This window comes from Ambystoma mexicanum, chromosome 10, assembly GCF_040938575.1.
Source record: "Ambystoma mexicanum isolate Mex_15411 chromosome 10, UKY_AmexF1_1, whole genome shotgun sequence".
NCBI classification, from domain to species: Eukaryota; Metazoa; Chordata; class Amphibia; order Caudata; family Ambystomatidae; genus Ambystoma; species Ambystoma mexicanum.
Genome location: NC_090932.1, coordinates 1,442,188,838 through 1,442,205,982, shown reverse-complemented (window position 1 = coordinate 1,442,205,982; position 17,145 = coordinate 1,442,188,838). Strand labels below are relative to the sequence as shown.

General features: G+C 46.2%; 1 protein-coding gene across 8 annotated transcripts in view; it reads right to left on the bottom strand.

The window, feature by feature from the left end:
* HECTD4 (HECT domain E3 ubiquitin protein ligase 4) overlaps positions 1-17,145 on the bottom strand; it is a 4,298,785-nt gene that overhangs the window by 480,034 nt on the left and 3,801,606 nt on the right. For all 8 annotated transcript variants that reach the window (XM_069619495.1, XM_069619492.1, XM_069619493.1 and 5 more), the window contains one exon: positions 12,856-13,046. In XM_069619495.1, the coding sequence (XP_069475596.1) occupies positions 12,856-13,046 (191 nt within the window). The remainder of the gene's footprint in view (positions 1-12,855; positions 13,047-17,145) is intronic.

Sequence of the window (17,145 nt, the reverse complement as noted above, 5' to 3'; positions counted from 1 at the left end):
GCCATGTTGAGTCATTTGCCGTCGCACCTCTTGAGGAGGCTCTTCTTGGTTCTGAGTTTTATTTATTATGACCGGTTCCATTGCAGGTGCCTGGTGTCCATTTAGACAGTCTTGTGCGTTTATGCTCGTCAGATGCTCAGTGCCAGTGGGCACGTCTCTCTCAGGTGGTGTCGATTCATTTTCAAGATCTATGTAGTCTACATCTTCGTAAGTTGACCTATTCAACATTTCGCTTGAAATGTCCTGAGCTTGGTCTATTAAGACCGAATCAGTGTTGCATGTGGAAGTTGGTTGACTAGCTGATGTTTGTTGTGATGGCTTGTTTGGCAGAGCTGACCCGAGTATGCATTTATTTAAAGTGCTGGCTACGTTTTGTACAACGTTGATATTTCGCAAAAATTTTCGCGCACCATTTAAGGACTTATGTTTCCGGCTCAGTTGGTTTTTTGTTTTTTTTGGTTGATTTGTCTGATTCGCAATTGTCCGTTTTGAATGAGGTAGGTTTGTCACAGGTAGGTGACCTCCATTAAATAACGGGTAGATGGCTGTTTGAGCCCCTTCCAAATTCTTTGAAGTAGGCTCGGCGGAAGAGTTTACACTCAAAGCCTGCTGCGAGCAAGCTGCCGCCTGAATGTCCGTTTGCGCTTGGTTAGAGATGCTACGCGCTTGTTCAAATGCAGTATTAAAGGAGATGTCTAAAGAAGGGTCACATCCTGTGCTCCTAGAGGTTTGAGGAGCTTTACTTTGGTGGTCAGTTTGTTGCCGATCTGTATCTCTCAAGGATTCCTTCGTTTGCACAATTGAAGCAAGCAGCGGTACCGACTGAGCTCCGGGCTTGTCACCCACTTTCGACGATGTCCTAAGCTCAGCGGCCGTATGCGCTTCCTTGTCTAGATTAGTCACAAGCGATCCTTGTACACTCCGTAAGTCAATGATTGGGGTCGGTAGAGTTTTTTCACCCGCTCCTTCTTTAGGGTGACGTTCTCTGGTTGAGAGGCGGTCTTCGAATTTAAATATCACGAGTGCCTCTCTCGCAACATCTGCCAATAGTTTTTTGTCCAGAGTGTCATTTTTCCTTTGCTCGTTTAAGAGGTTAAAGGATAAGTCAAGTCTCTTGAATCCTTCATGTTGAGTATGGTATGAGCACTCACATACTTGCTCCAAGTAAATTAACTTGGATAAAACTAAGGCCACCGTTGTTGATAGATCCCTAGTTGCTTCGTGCAAATTTTCATATAGTTTCATAAATGGAGCCAACGCAATTGTCGTTGATGACATCAGGATGGCTTGAAGGTCTTTCGGAGATCTACAGGTGTCTTCTTTAGGAGAAGACTCATGAACTTGATAGGCCCTAGTGTTTGTTGTTGGACCTTCCTTACATTGACGTATTTTAGGGAATGGCCGTTCCATGAAAGAAGAGTCTTGAGATTCGTCTCGGTTTGTCCCGTTTAAACCAGGAGACACTGACATAGCCGTAGACAAATCATTAACAATGTTTGTGTTGTGTCGAGTCGACACTAGCCTCTTTTGAGAGGATTGTAAGTGAGTAGATGCGTCATCAAGGTTAACATTAGACTCACCACAGCCGTCAATTTTTGCACGCTTATAGCACACCTTGTGCCAAATGTCCTCATTAGCTCCTGACAGCTGACAATTTGGTCTTTTGACTAAGAGTCTTTCCGTTAAAGGTGGCGACTGCAGTAGTCCCTTGTGTATGAGTTGACGGCATGATTTGTTCATTGCTATCAAGTTAACCAGGACTTTGTCAGCGATTCCCAAGGAGTCTCTCCTATTGTCTTCGTGCACGTGATCGTCGTCCTTGGGAAACTCTCTGACATATGTGCCTGTGGAACAGTTTGTCGGAGGAAGCGGCTCCGCAAATACTTCGTCTTGCAACACCTCGCCCTGGAGTCTACCAGGCCATCCCACTGGTTGGGCGGGCGGGGCGAGATCTCATGGGGACGTACCTCATCAGCTCCAGCTGTCAGTAATGCTGCGCGTTCCCCCGCGGGGCCCAACCCTCCCTCCCCAGATTCCAATGGCTCGCTCGTTGGAGCGCTTGCTTTATTTTCACTCTCAGGGTGGCCACCCTCAGGGCAACCACTATCGCCATCTGCTGGAGGCACCCCGTACTCCCCCAGCGTTGACAGCCGCTCTGCAACTTCAGTACATACAGCGGACACCACAGGCCGAGCGCCCCCTCCTGATGTTGAGTTTCTGCATGCACTGCTGTTTCCGACCACCGGTTCAGCCCCAAACATCTCAGAGGATGCGAAGGGGGGAGGGGTGGTCTCCACACAAGGCGAGATCTCAGAGTGTGCGGCAGAGTTTATGACAGAGTTTGTGGCAGCTCTGCCTGCGGTGACCATTTTTCTCTGGTTATCATCTGTTGATAGTTCCGTTTGTATAATTTGATCATTATAAACATCTGTAATCGGGCCAGGTGATGTATGAACATCGGGCCCGCTCGTCTCGACTGTGTAGTGCTCGCTCGGTTGTAACTCAGTCAAGTTTGGTGGAACAAACACACCCGCTGGCATGCTTGAGTTAGAGCAGTCGCGAGAGGCGGGGGAGGGTGGACAATCAAGGTCCTCTGAGTTCGAAACACAAGAAAAGTAACAACTTACTTTGTTAGTCGGCCCCCTGTGGCTAGGTAAGCAGATTCTACGGGTGCCTCTTGCTTCTTTTGTGCGCGGGTCCTTGATGCTGATGGAGCCGGTAATGATGGTGTAGTAACCGTCATAATTCACGTCGGCAATTTGTATGGCTCGCAGCTTGCCAAACAGCCTAACAGCAGGAAAGAAGTTCACAGCCCTTCACTCGCAGGGCTTAACGCCGCAAGGGCGCTTGAGGCGGCCACAAATAGGCAGGTGAAGTCAGGTGACACAGCAACAACTTCCCCTTAAGGGCACACGCACCTCAATGGAAACGAGTTCGTAGTTTGTAGTTCGTAGTCCAGTTACCATTCCAAAAGGCACTCCAGGCACTCCAGATAGGCGCTCGCCACAGCCTAACAGCAGGAAAGAAGTTCACAGCCCTTCACTCGCAGGGCTTAACTTGCACTTTTGTTAACTTACAAAACTACTTTGGGTTTCAAATGCCTGTCTAGGGCGCCACCTGACCTTCCACATGACCCTCATTTACCCCAAGGTTTCAATGTACACACAATCGCAACTAATGGGTAAATACTTTCACATGTGTAATGTCTGGCAGCAAACAACTCCCACCCCCCCACCCCCCAATATGAGCAACTGGCCAGGAGAAGAAAAGGGGCCCAAGTCCTCCCTGAAAGGTTTTGGTGGTGTGTTCTCCCCCAAGAATGCTTTTGAAATATTCACTCCAAATAATGCATTTTATAGAAAGGGTTTAAAGGCAGCTATGACCTCATGAGCTATTATAGTCCCTTATATGCTGATGGTGAAGTTGCTGCGAAGACTAAAAAACACAAAGTAGTCCTGATTTGGGCTACAATTTTATGTACAAATAAAGAACAGAACTATACTCTATTACATGCATGTGGGAGACATTATAGCCACAATGAACTGACTCACTGCTGGGTGACTCACATGTTTGTAGTCAAGGCAGAGGTGATGGTGCTGGAGGGCTGCCTTACATGCTTTGGTTTGGGAGATTTTTTTTTTATTTCAGAGGTAGGATATTCAAGGGGTAGGGAGTCAGGATGGAGAACAGGCGGAAACAAGATGATACTCAATATTTCTGCCCAACTATTCTGTGTAACATACTAGAGAGGAGTGAGCACTAGAGAGGATAACTAAAGCCAGGTATTTATTGATGAGTAACGTATGTTTCTGTGATGGTAATGCCATGGTGCTACATGTTTTACGCAACTTTCGGTATCTCTTCAGTGATAGCGGCCATTTTTTTTTTTGTATCCATCATTCACTGCACCCCTTTTGTGATGCTGTACTGGTATACTCATGTTTAATACATTGGCAACAGATGTTATCTATGACCGAAAATAATGTGTATAGGCAGCAAATAAATCAGCAAATGTATGTGCTATAGCAAACAACGCTTAAGAGCATTTTCTGAGCACTTGCATCTCCATCTCCCAAAGGGGTAATTACAAACCATGGGCATCACCCTAACACCTATTTCCCTGTGCCCTTTTGGTTGGGGTCTTTGTTATGTACCAACCTATCACCACTGAAGTGGATGCACTTTCACTGGCAGTCAACAGATGTTCTTGCAAAGGATTGCATGGAGCGTAAAGGCTGCAGTTCCACTGGTGACACAAGAGATGATATGTTTTAAAAGTGAAACAAACTCCCTTTGTGTTTCATGTACATACAGTTTAATAGGGTTTTCTTTCTCTAGTATTTTCTTGGACGTGAAGTCTTTCAAACGTTAATATTTCTGCATTTTACCCATTTGGTGACACCCACTCTCAGGCCGATCAGAATTCAAGGCTACTATTTATTTTGGTCACTTGAGACTAACAATTATGTCCACAAAAACTCTACTCTTTTGGGGCATCTGTCTTCCCCTGTATCGTGGCAGGCAGAGGGTAAATCCTGAGTTCTGCTAACTGCAGAGTGCCACTGATCACTGGTGAATCACTCTGGACTCCCGTCACTGGGTGCCGGAAGGAGTGCCTGGCGCTCACCGTGGCAAGCTCTGTAACGTTGAAGAGTAGCGAGGATGAAGCTCAGAGACCTCGCTCAGGCTAGTCCACGCTCTAAATTGGAGAGCGGCTGGGTGCACTGATATGCAGTGGCCCACGGCACCGTGGATTCTAGTGTCCCTGTCTACATCGCTCAGTCTTCGTCTGGAAAACAGATCACACTGCGGCTAAAAACACACAGTCATGTGACAGTACTCCTGATTGGTCAAAATATGTTAAACCAGCCCCTATTGGATCCCATCTGCATAGTAGTACAGGAATGAACATTTTGTGCATTGGAGATTGTATGGCACAGCGTTTCCAGTTGTAATGCCAACCACTAAGAGTGCTTCTTGGAACCCCTTTCTTCTTATAGCAATGTTTTGGCGAAATTTGGTGGCTTATGTGTTGTGGCCTCTAAGGACGACAGGACGCTAGGGTAATTGTAACTGCCTTTATTGGTTAACACAACGCGGGGTTGCAATGGTCCATGCGTGGGACGGGACAGGTACTCGCAGTCTTGGCTAGGCCTTCCAGTTATCTGAACTGGAGGCAGGGTGTGCATTTGCGCTGCACGCTGTATACTTCCAGGGCCCCCAGGAGGCCTCCCTTGGCATTAGACTTACGCCTTGGAAGTGAGCTGGTACTGGCTTGGGCCTTCAGTCACGATGGCTCCTCACATGGAGCAGCGCTGTCCAGACCCGACTTGTCTGGCGCTCCGCCAGCCTCACACTGGCGCCAAAGTGCCCGCTCGTGGAGCGCGGGTCCGCGAGATCACATTGGGCTGAGATCTCGCGAGACCGCGCTCCCGCGATCACATGATGTCCCCACATAATGGCACCAAAAAAGCACCAAAACCAAAAATGACGAGATAGGGGAATCTTAACTGAGCACACACGTTTTGTGGATGCAACACATTTTTAGAAATATTTTTCATTTTAGAGGTAACAGAGGTTGGGTCTTGTAGCAACTAGCAAGAATGTTTTACTGGGTTGATTAAAAATTGCAACACTATTCTTTTAGAAATCAATGCTCGTAATTTAGTGATATACAGAGCAAGGATGCTAATGACATTATTGGAAAGCACAACAAGGCATTGATGAACGACAATTTGATTTTAGAGAATGGTAATGTTTAAAATGCCAAATTCAACTAAACCGTTTTTAAGTAAATAATTTAAAAAATCCAAATTGTGTTTTATTGAATCCTTCATGGTCTAATTGACTTGACAAAAGATTGAATGCATATTGTTATTTGTTAAGTAATAACCAACAAATAAAAATGTGCTCATGACAGACTAAGAGCCACACTTGCCCCATTCATTGAAAGCGGCGGCTGTGGGGGCTAGCTCATTGTAACACTGTAAAGCATGCTTTGAGGGAAGGAGTCGACAGAATAATTTATCACATACTCAATTTCTCTTTTTGGCAATTGGATTAGAGTTTTGCATTTTAACTTTTGAGAAGACTTTTCCTCAAAACCGAGTTTACAGAATAGCCCAATAGGGTCACTTTAGAATGTGAAGCCGTTGGTAATTAAGAATTCTTTCTAATCTTCCAACTGTAGGGTGTCCCTTTCTTCAGTTTAACAGGTCAATTGAGTCCAAGTTTAAAATACACGTCACCAGATTACTTTTTATAAAAACTGCAGAATTTATGCCAAAGAGGAATATCAAGCTGCAGGATTTGCACATTCTTTGGTGATAAGAAGGGACCTTGAACAATATTTAGTACCCTATACTGAACATGGCCCCCCTTCTATAGCAGCACGTTTACCTCCAGCTGCAACAACTCCAGGAATCAAACCAACCAAGCAGAGGGGGGTTGGGAGGGAAGTGGACGAAAGAAAGCCTGACCTTGTTTTAAAAAAAAAAAACATTTTTATTAGCATTTTACATAAGTGACAAACAGTAACAGTTTGGAAAGAAATGTGTCCTGGTGCACCTTGCATACTTATTAAAGTGAAATGAGGCAACATTTGAACAAAATGTTTAGCTTGTCAGAGAACCGAAGGCAAGGTGGCTGGTGAAACCTCTACCAGCACAAGGATGGCTTTTGAAAGTCAGTCTGAAAATGACATCTACTGTGCAAGTAAAAATATATGGTTTATCAGAGAGAAAATTAATAGTAAGTAGATGAGCTTAACCGCCTGAAGGCAGAGGAACTGGATGTTCTCTGTCATACCTCCGTCCATGTCCTAGCATCACGTAATTTAAGTGTGGGCCAGCACTGCACCAGAAATTCCAACCACAGATATGTGGTTAAATATCTTTCCCTGTTAGGCTAAAACAGAGCAAAATGTGCTTCCATCATGGACGCAAAAAGCGAAAATTTGTAAAAGAGAGCATGATCTTGGCAACAGTCATCAGACATCACTTGGGTCATGGGTCCAGAGGCCTCTCTAAGGGAAAGAAGAAGAAAGAGTTTGATACACCTTTAAAAATAAATATGCAAATAATATAGTTGTAGTCCACAGCAACCAACCAAAGCACGTTTCCACACATGAAGGTTGTGCTGAATAATCTTCTAGGTTGATTTGGCATTTGCACTGGGGTAACATGCAGCTGTGCAAAATAAAGTCAACTCCCGTAAAAAAGAACAAATTACTTACCTCTCAGAAATGTGCTTTCTGATGAGCCAGTCGTCCAAGTAGGAGAAGACATGGATACTTTCCCACCTAAGGCAGTCGGCCACCTCCTGCTGCACGTATACACTCAGTTCCTTCAGGTCCTCTCCACAGAACTCCTCAGCCCAATTGGACTATAGGGATTTTGTCCTATATTGGACATCTTTGAGAGAAATATGTCCATGGCAAGCGGGTCATTACCCAGAGAGGTTCCAGTTTAGTCTGCGCCAAATTACTCTGGGGTAAAGGGGACTGAGGCAAAGGGCTCTATGTCCGAAGGCAAAGCCGCACAATCCCAAGATGGAGCCCTGTGCGCTGGATCTGGAAACAACCCTGGAGGCGTTCAGTGACAGTCCAATGAGGAGCATCTGCTAGTTTCATCAATTGCGACAGGTCCTGTGTTCGTCCCTGGCGTCATGACAACATTTCAAGGTCTTTCAGACGATCCGCTCACACTTACGGGATTGAGGATTGAGTGGGGAATGGTACATGAGGTGTCAGTCGAATCCTCAGAATAACGCCTGGAGTGGTGATTCGGTCCTGTGGCACAGAATGACCATCGGCCATGGAGTTTGCGGCCACAGGTGTTGAGGAGTGTGGCAGGCAGGGTGACACTGATGGGGTTATCGTCACCATCCACCATTGTTTAGTATAACCAGTTTCCTGGGGGTAGGGAGTGGGGATTCAGGAAATAATGTTAGGTGCTGGGTGGGTACAGAGAGAAATTGCAACACACACACACACCTCCACTCACACAAAGAGGGGGGGGCAGGTGAGAGTAAAGACAACACAGGGAGACATGACAAAGGGCAAGGTGCAGAGCCGAGAAAAAAAGGAAGTGACCACCTGGTCACATTTGAATGTGAACAACCTGGGCTTTCATCTGCGGGTATTGGCCTTCTATCCCTGGCCAATATGGCTCAGTCTTCCCAACCCGAGGAATGTTCAAAACCAAAATGTCTAAGTAGTGAGCTTAGCCCCACCAACTGTTTCTGCATGGGTCAGCAGCAGGATGACAACAGTGGCTCGGGAAGGCAATATTTTGTGTTCTGGGGACTGATTCCTGGTGCCCCAGAGGCAAGTACAATGGGGAAGTACTCTGCAGCCTTTCTGCTGTCTGCATCCGGACACAGTCTCTCTCAGTGGTTCTCGCACTCCATGCTGGGCTTGCCTGCGGTGTAAGACTGTATAGGAGTGCAGCTTCTCTTTCTCCCTCTGGTACCTTGTGCGGCTGATCATAGCTGCTGGTGGGTGATGGTCCGTCTTGCCTTCTTGGCACAAGTGTAGGAGGTTGGCTCAAGATTCATAGGAGTTTCAGACTGAAACGATGTGCCTCTACAAGAAACAGAGAAACACTGGCAAGCATCCTGTATTCGAAGCATGACTTGTGACAGAGGTGTACAGATAAGAGACATGCTGGCACCAAGTGAGGAGGAGGGGGGCAGAAATAGGGGCCTTCTTCTCATTTGCCCTTTCCTCAAGGGTAGGACAAGCTCCGGACATCTTCCTCAGCCACCCACATCCAGCTGACACGGCTTCATACCCTTGATTGACAAGGCCGGGGTATTGGCCTTGTCACATGGTCCTCATACCACCCTTATGACAGAAGGTTAACAATTTAGCAGCACGCTCTCCTAGGGCCTTCAAATGCATAGATTCGTATGATCTGCAATCCTGCAGTTCGTTGCTCTCCTTTAGGCAATACAGGCATAGTCGGACATCTGCCTCTTGCAACCCCAATACGGCCTAAAGCCTGAGGTAGGTCTCAACAGGGTCTGACACAATGCAGAAACAAGCAAAAAGTTAAGTGGCATTCCCGAAGCATACTCATTGCACAAATGGAACTTAAGTCATGGGGTGCAGCAACTCCATATATACTAGCCCGACATGTCCAGCATGGGGCGTTTAACAGCACAGAGCCAAGATGCGCCCCGCATGCCCAAGTGGTTAAAAAAAATGCCTGAGGACAACTGGCAACAGAATATAAAAGATGAGGAATCTGATGGCGGAAGGAATCCCTTAGAAATGTAATTAAACATTTTTACAAAAAATGTACTTTATTGGCATCTGATTTTGCTAATAATAAAGCTGTTAAGGGAACAGCTATAAGAGGCAGACACGCAATATGTTCCCCAGTGCTTTGCTTATGCTGGCCTTGTGGTTACATATGCAGTGCCAACTGTAAGGAACTCAGGGTGGCAACAGTAAAAACAGACACAAGTGATCACAGTTCAATGGTGTTTATTGAACCATAAATGCAGGGTGGAAAAACGCCTAACCTAAACCTAAATCTAAGATGGGAGCAAGCATTGAATATCAAATGAAAAATAAGACCGTCCTAGTGGCGTTGTTGTGTCAAAATAAAAGGGTCTATACTAAGAAAAACCTATTGCCAATTCCTTACAACTAATTATAGAAAGAGTGTGGGATAGAGTAGCAAAATAAAGGAAACAGTGTTAAAATAATACGTCAGGATGTGATTGCTTTGTGGTCTCCCTACACCACGTTTTAGCACAGGACAAGGTGGGACTTTGGAGCACAGCACACGGTGACAGTTCCGTCCTAGCTGGCATAGCATATACTCAAGCTTTCTCAGCACAAGCCGACAGTTCCGTTCCAGCTATCAGGTTCTTCAATGGTAAAGTCTCCTTTCAATAAAAAAATCTCTTTCCCTCCAGGACCTAATGCATTCCACAACAGACACAAAGTTCTGCTTCACGTATACTTTGGGTGACGGCTTCACCCCTGGGTCCCTCTCTTCTGGGAACAAACCCCTCAGTAATTATATTCAACAAATTCATAAGACGGTTCCCTTCTCAGTGAACTTTGGATGACAGCTTTCCACCCATGGATCTTCCTTGACTGGGCTCGGATCCGAAATGACAAGGGGGAACTTTCCTTCTCCTTGTCTTGCAATACTTATTGCTCTCACAAATCTTCATGTCTTTTTAAACAAGTTTTCGTGCTTTGCCCCTCATTACTAGTTTCCCTCTGCCGGATTCACTCTTACCACTTTTTGGTTGTCAGTTTGCCTCTGCCGGGTTCACTCTCACCGATCTGTGGTTGTCTGCTTCCCTCTGCCGGGTTCACTTCCCAACGATCTTTGGTTGTCGGCTTCTCTCTGCCGGGTTCACTCTTGCCAAACACAGTTCCTATATCAATCTTCACCATCCAGGATTCACTTCCTGTCACTTTCTCAATCATCCGCTGGTGAAAGACTTGATGGTACAGAGGATTCTACAAGAACCCTGTATGACCACTTTGACTTGGCCTCTTCCCAAAGCCTTCTTGTTACGGTAGTCTTTTTACCATTGGGTAATCACACAGAGTTTCCTGCCTAAGCAGCGACATGGTGCCGGCCTCCTCTTTTACTGTTTTCCCCCCTCTTTAGCTTCTCAAAGTTCAAATTAGCAGTTGGCAACTTTTCGTTCAACACAGTTCAGTTTCTTATCAATTCTCCCCTCAAATCACTGGTTATGGTGAACAACTGCTTGCCTTTCTTTATCCTTGGGGGGGGGGGAGTTTCCAGATATCCCGCAGGGTAGGAGTGGGAAACGGTGTTATACAAAATTATAACGTTCAAATGAGGGGTTTTGGTAAATTCTGAAGGCCAAGATTTGTAAGGGTTGACGATCAAACAGGAATGACCAGGTGTACTGTCAGAAAATAACCAAAGGGGATTGTAGGAATGGTAGTGTCTGGTCCACATAGATTGGGTGTTCGGAAAAGAATAACCTGAAGGACGTGGAGAAGAAAAATGGGGCGTTTTTGACTGGAAAACAAGGATTCTGGGAGTTGTGGGATTTGAGTGCAACAGGGTTTGGGGCCTTAGAGGATTGGTTATGTACGGAGGGGTTATTGGATTTGAATAACGGAGATCTTTTAGGTGAAGGAAAGGGTGAGTTGGTACAACCTATAAAAGCTTTAGGAATGTCTTCCTCATCCCTTTCTTCGGCACAATACCACGTCCCTCTTAGGGTATTCCTCGAAGCATAAACCCGGCCTCCCCTAACATGGTGATCCTCCCTTGCTCTCTCGTCCACCCCAGGTTTGGAACCTGAGAGCGCCAGTCTGTCCCTGGCCACCTGAATAAGGGATTCTCGAGGTCTACTCAGGAGAATACCCTCAGGTTTCTCACACAACCCACGACCAATCATACACAGAAATTATTCAACATTGTCCAATCTCTCTGCAAACCACCATCCACACCCCATCCCGTGCAGCATGCAACTCGCTCATGGACATCTTCAACTGAACAATATACATCAGTCAAGCCCTCCGCTCTGCTCTCCCACTCCTGTTCCCAAAATAAACCAACACATGGGACTCCTTCCATCCCATCGAAACAGACACCCTCACTGTCAAAACAAAATCTGCACACTTCCTAGATGATGCCTGGCCACCTCCAACCACATCCAATCGCATCACCACCACTGCTCCCCTCTGGCTCAATATAATCAATTCCTGTCTCTGACACAGTACTATCACCTTAGCCTTCACAACTGGAAAAAACTCACTGGCCACAAAAAACCATCTCTCGACACCACATTCCCTGAAAATGACCATCCTATCACTATTATACTTCACCAGAAACATGGAACGCTTTGTCACTACCCAACTGCAATACCACAAACAACCTACTCAACCCCTTCCAATCTGGGTTTCGACCTGGACACTGCACTGAGACCACTACACTTCACATCCTTGATGACCGACAACCCACACATATCCTTCACCACACCTGTCAAATCCATTGGCTTCACCATCGACCCCCACCTTTCCTTCACACACCTACCGTCAACAAATCGTGCAATCTACAACTACACCTCCTACAAAAGACCAGACAAATTATTCTTCCCTACGCCTTCCGCACTGCAGTTCCAGCACTGATTCTCTCCAAGCTGGGCTACTGTAATGCTCTCATCACTGTATTCCCCAGCATCCACCATTGCTCCCATGGAAGACGTACAAAATGCAGTAGAGATTCTCATCCTCCACCTACCAAAACATTCACACATCACCCCAGTTCTCGCCCTGCACCACTGGCTCCCTTTACCACAAAGAATTGCCTTCCAAAGGACTCTGCATTGTTTTCAAAGCCATCCACCCAAAACCCATCTCACCTTCACAACAGACTCAAATCCATCACCCAGACAAACAACAGACAAGCAAGCAAGCATCTCCTACACATTCCGCTCTGCAAGCCAACATGCACACAAAAGCAAGCATTTACCCACTGGGCACCCTCTATCACCACTTTCAAAAAAAGATGTAAAACATACCTGTTTCTCCCACACATAACCCCACCCCCCACCTCCCACTCCCCTGCTACCACTTATCTATCCTTTTCTTTCTATCCTAAAACACTTTTCCAAGTTCTGTTTCACTTCTCACCTTTTTAACCTTTGAACCTTGTAAGGCGCTCTGAGATCTTCTGGTTAGGGCCAGCGCTGAACAAAAATGTGAATAAAATAAAAATAAAACAAGTGGCTAGAAATACAACTACAATGGCTTCTCTCGTTGCGAATATCAAACATTTTGTTTTGTGCAAATGTTTTGCTTTCATGGCAACATACTTTTTATATGACTGAACAACATGTTCATACTTAGCAAGCACGACACTCTGGGGTCAGCTATGTCAGCTTGATCTAGATAGACTTCATGGGGATGCAATCGTGCTGGCGTTATTGCAAGATGGCGGCAAAGCCGGTTGATATACTGCACAAGGGCAACATCCATTTCCAGTGTCCACTTCTTGCATGCTTTCTGGGCATGTCGCGTGTCAATACATGCACACCTAGAGATCAAAACAATGGCATTAGAAAAATGTACGGACGCTTTATGTTGCACAAAATTTCTTAAAACAAAGAAAGTTAATGGTAGGTGTACACATTATACTGTATTGGTTTTATGAGATTAAATACACTTTTAGTAACCCTATTTTGAAAATGTAGGAAGAACATTTTCTGCAATGAGAAAACAGGTGTGTGCACTCACACTTTATGGCACGATCCAAAAGAAGCACTATCTGGGTAAATTATATGAAGTCTTACTTTGAGTTAAGTTCAGGCACACAGGTTCCACTGGAAACTCAATGGAGTCTCAGGAGAGGTGCTAATACAGCACCTCTTGTCACTGCACCTACATATTCTCCTACTCTGAGAGGTGAACCCCACCAGATTCCCAGAATTTGCCCTCTGCATAGTTGCACAGTATTCATGTCATGATGTCCCATTGCTTTATGATGGGATTATGAAAACTAGTTATAGTAGAGGCTCCTTCCACAAATGTGGCATATTTGGTATCGATAGAGAGCGATAGCAACGCCCTTGGTGATTTGAGAATATTGCATTGCAATGTAGTCGATATTATCATACTGTGAATGACAGTTCACTCTGGTGGTAGATCACATTCACTTAAATTAATGCAATGACACAATTTGAATTTCAGAAATAGAACCCCCTCTCTTATTCAGCAACATTCATGCATGGATTTAACTTTTACCAGTAAAAGCAGGCAGCAATAATGTTTAAGATGGAGAAATTACTCAAAGTAATGTTCTTTCTATGGATTCTTCTCCCGCAGATTCCTCATCTGCTGCTCAGAAACCTTTTCGACCAGGGGCGTAGTGCACCTCTACTCGGCTGTTGATCAGTCTTGCTCTGTGCTTGATCGTCGGCACCGGACGGGACGTCAGGCGTTGTATATATACCACGCCACTACGCCCCATACCTCAGTTCCCCCCTTTTCCCCCGTGCTTGAACACTGCAGGGAAAACGATGGGAGACGAGGCTAAACAGCCTGTAAAAAAGGGGTGAAAACCCCAGGAATTAGAGAAAAATGAAAAAAAAATGTTGTTAAAAAACAAGCCACTAGCCAGATAGAAGCGACCACCTCAGAGCCATCACCAGGCGTCCCATTGCTTAGACTGATGTGCCAAGCCATAAGAACCTTATGAGCGGGGATGGATGTGAGGGGCGATGAGATATCTGCAGAAGAATCCATAGAAAGATCATTATAATAAGTAATTTCTCCTTCAATGGATTGCTTTTCTGGTGCAGATTCCTCATTTGATAGACTCCCCAAGCAGTTAGGACCATGGAGGCGGGCAGAAAGTGCTGCAGTAGCAGATTTTGCAGAATTGCCTTACCAAAACGTACATTAGCCCCGCGGGCAACATCCAGACAATAGTGCCTGGTAAACGTGTGCAAGGACGACCCTGTGGCCACATGGCAGATGTCCCTAACTGGAACTACTGTCTGCAAGGCCGTAGAAGCCGAGACACCTCTCGCCGAGTGCCCAGATGCCGGGAGGAAGCTCCCTGCCTGCAGACTGGTAACATTCTGGCAATGCAAATAATAATCCAACAAGACAGAGTTTGCTTAGTTACAGCTAGACCCTTGCGGGACAATGAATGGGCCACGAACAGCTGGTCAGATCTTTGAAACTGAGACGTCCTAGCGACACAAAAGCGCAAGGCTCTTTTGGGATCTAAACAGTGGACACGCTCCTCCTCCTTAGAGAGTTGTAGTGGAGGGTAGAAGACAGTAAATCTATGGGCTGAGAAAGGTGGAATTCAGAAACCACCTTCAGAAGAAAGCCATGCCTTACTTTAAGGGAAATAAAGAAACGGGGGCTTGCAACACAAGGCTTGCACCTCACTAACTCTCCTGGCTGACGTGATTGCAACCAAAAAGGCTGTTTTCAATGATAACAGTCTCAAAGAATAGGAATGCATGGGCTCAAACGGGGCTGCCATCAAGTATGTCAGAAATAAATTCAAATACCAGTCCGGAAATACAAAGGAAGTTGGTGGAAACGTATTCACAAGGCCCTTAAGGTATTTGGCCACAACCGGGATCGTACAGAAGGAACCTTGATCCGGGGTCCTTTTGAAAACAGACAAGGCCGCCAAATATCCTTTGACTGTGGTACCTTAAAGGCCTACTGAGAATAGCAAAAGAAGGAACTCCATCACTGTTGTGTTGAAGAAAGAGATGGGATCGATCTCACGTTCCCTGCATCACGCCTCAAATCTTATCCACCTGCACGCATACAGAGATCTTGTAGGTAGTCTGCATGCAGCCAGCAACACCTCAAGTACCTCTTCCGAGAGGTCCCAGTCATCATACCTCATCCTCTCAAGAGTCACGCATGTAGGTTGAGGGACTCTGGGTTTGGGTGGAGTACCCGACCTTCGGACTGGGTCAGAAGATCCGGACGCCTAGGTAACCGGTGAGGCGGACAGATTGTCAAATCCAAGACATCGGAGTACCTCGAGCCGCAGAAGCCACCTGGAGAAAAACGCCCAACCTTTCCAACAAAACACAACTCTCGATAGCAGCCACCACCTACAAAACTGCCATCCTCATGGCCAAAAAAAGAGACATATGACAACAGAATTGAGAGCGCCAAATCCAAAACAAAAGAGCTTTTCAATATCCTCAGGGAACTCGAATCCCCCCCCCCCCCCCAACACTGGCAGAAACTTGCGTACAAGATGCAGACTGGTGTGAGAGGATTAAAAAAGCCCTAGCAGACAAAATCACCATGTTACAATCCAAAATCTAACAGAAAAAGCTTAGCCTATCCAAAAAAACAAACCATCCACCGTCCACCACTCCCAAAACTCCCACCTGCCCCCCTTCTCCTTCTCACCAGTATCCACTAAAGAAGTAGAAAGCATCATTAAGGGCCTCAAACCCTCCAGATGCCAAGGGGACTCATGCCCAGCTCCCATCATCCAGGAAGGCGCCAACATTCTGGCCCCCTCCATAACAGCCCTTATCAACGCATCCTTCAAATCAAGCTCAGTGCCTAGCAGCCTCAAGGAGGCCTGGGTCATGCCACTACTAAAAAAACCTAATCTAGACCCCAATAACCCAACCAACTACAGACCAATCACCACCGTTCCCTACATCCTAAAGATCCTAGACAAAGTGGCCTACCTGCAAATACAGGAGCACCTGGAGGACAACAACCTCCTGGGTCTCAGACAATCCGGCTTCAGGCCAAGGCACGGAACAGAGTCAGCCCTACTGGACCTAAAAATCCAGATGGGACGAGGCAAAGGACAAGGGTAATCTAGCCATTCTCTTACTGCTAGATCTATCAGCAGCTTTCGACCTCGTCGACCATCAGATCCTCACGGAACATCTGATGACCTCAGCGGCCTCCTCTAACCAGGCGACTGCCTGGATCCAGTCCTTCCTAGCCAACCGAACCACTCGGGTCTTCTCCCCGGGGGCCTCAGCACTCCCTGTCCCCATCACCTGTGGCGTCCCTCAAGGCTCGTGCGTCTTGCCGACCCTATACAATATCTTCACTAAGCTATTATTTGACCGCCTAGATAACCTGGGTGTCACATACACAAACTATGCTGACGATACCCAGGTTCTCATCACCCTATCAGGGTGCTACGATGAGAACTCCACCAGAATCAACAATCTATATTTGGAGATCCAAGCCTGGATGGCAGAGCACGGTCTATGCCTCAACGACGAGAAAACTAAGCTCTTTCTTGTCAGCTCCCAACCACGGCTAAACAAACTAGACCCCTGTTACGCATCCATCAACATAGACGGTAACCTAATCACAGTAGCCAAAGAAATTAAAATCCTTGGGGTTTATCTAGACTCTACTTTCTCACTCAAAAGACAGGTAAATGCTTAAGCCCCTTCCACAGCTTAGACAAATATGCTTATCAACGCCTGCAAACCTTTCCTATCTCCCTCCAGTTGCATTACTCTAGCCAGAGCGCTAGTGCTCTCAAAAATTGACTACTGCAATACACTCTTTCTCGGCACGTCAGAACGCAACCTGAACAAACTACAGGTGCTTCAAAATAATGCCCTCAGAGCCGCCCTCAGTATCCCACGACACGCCCACATCTCCAG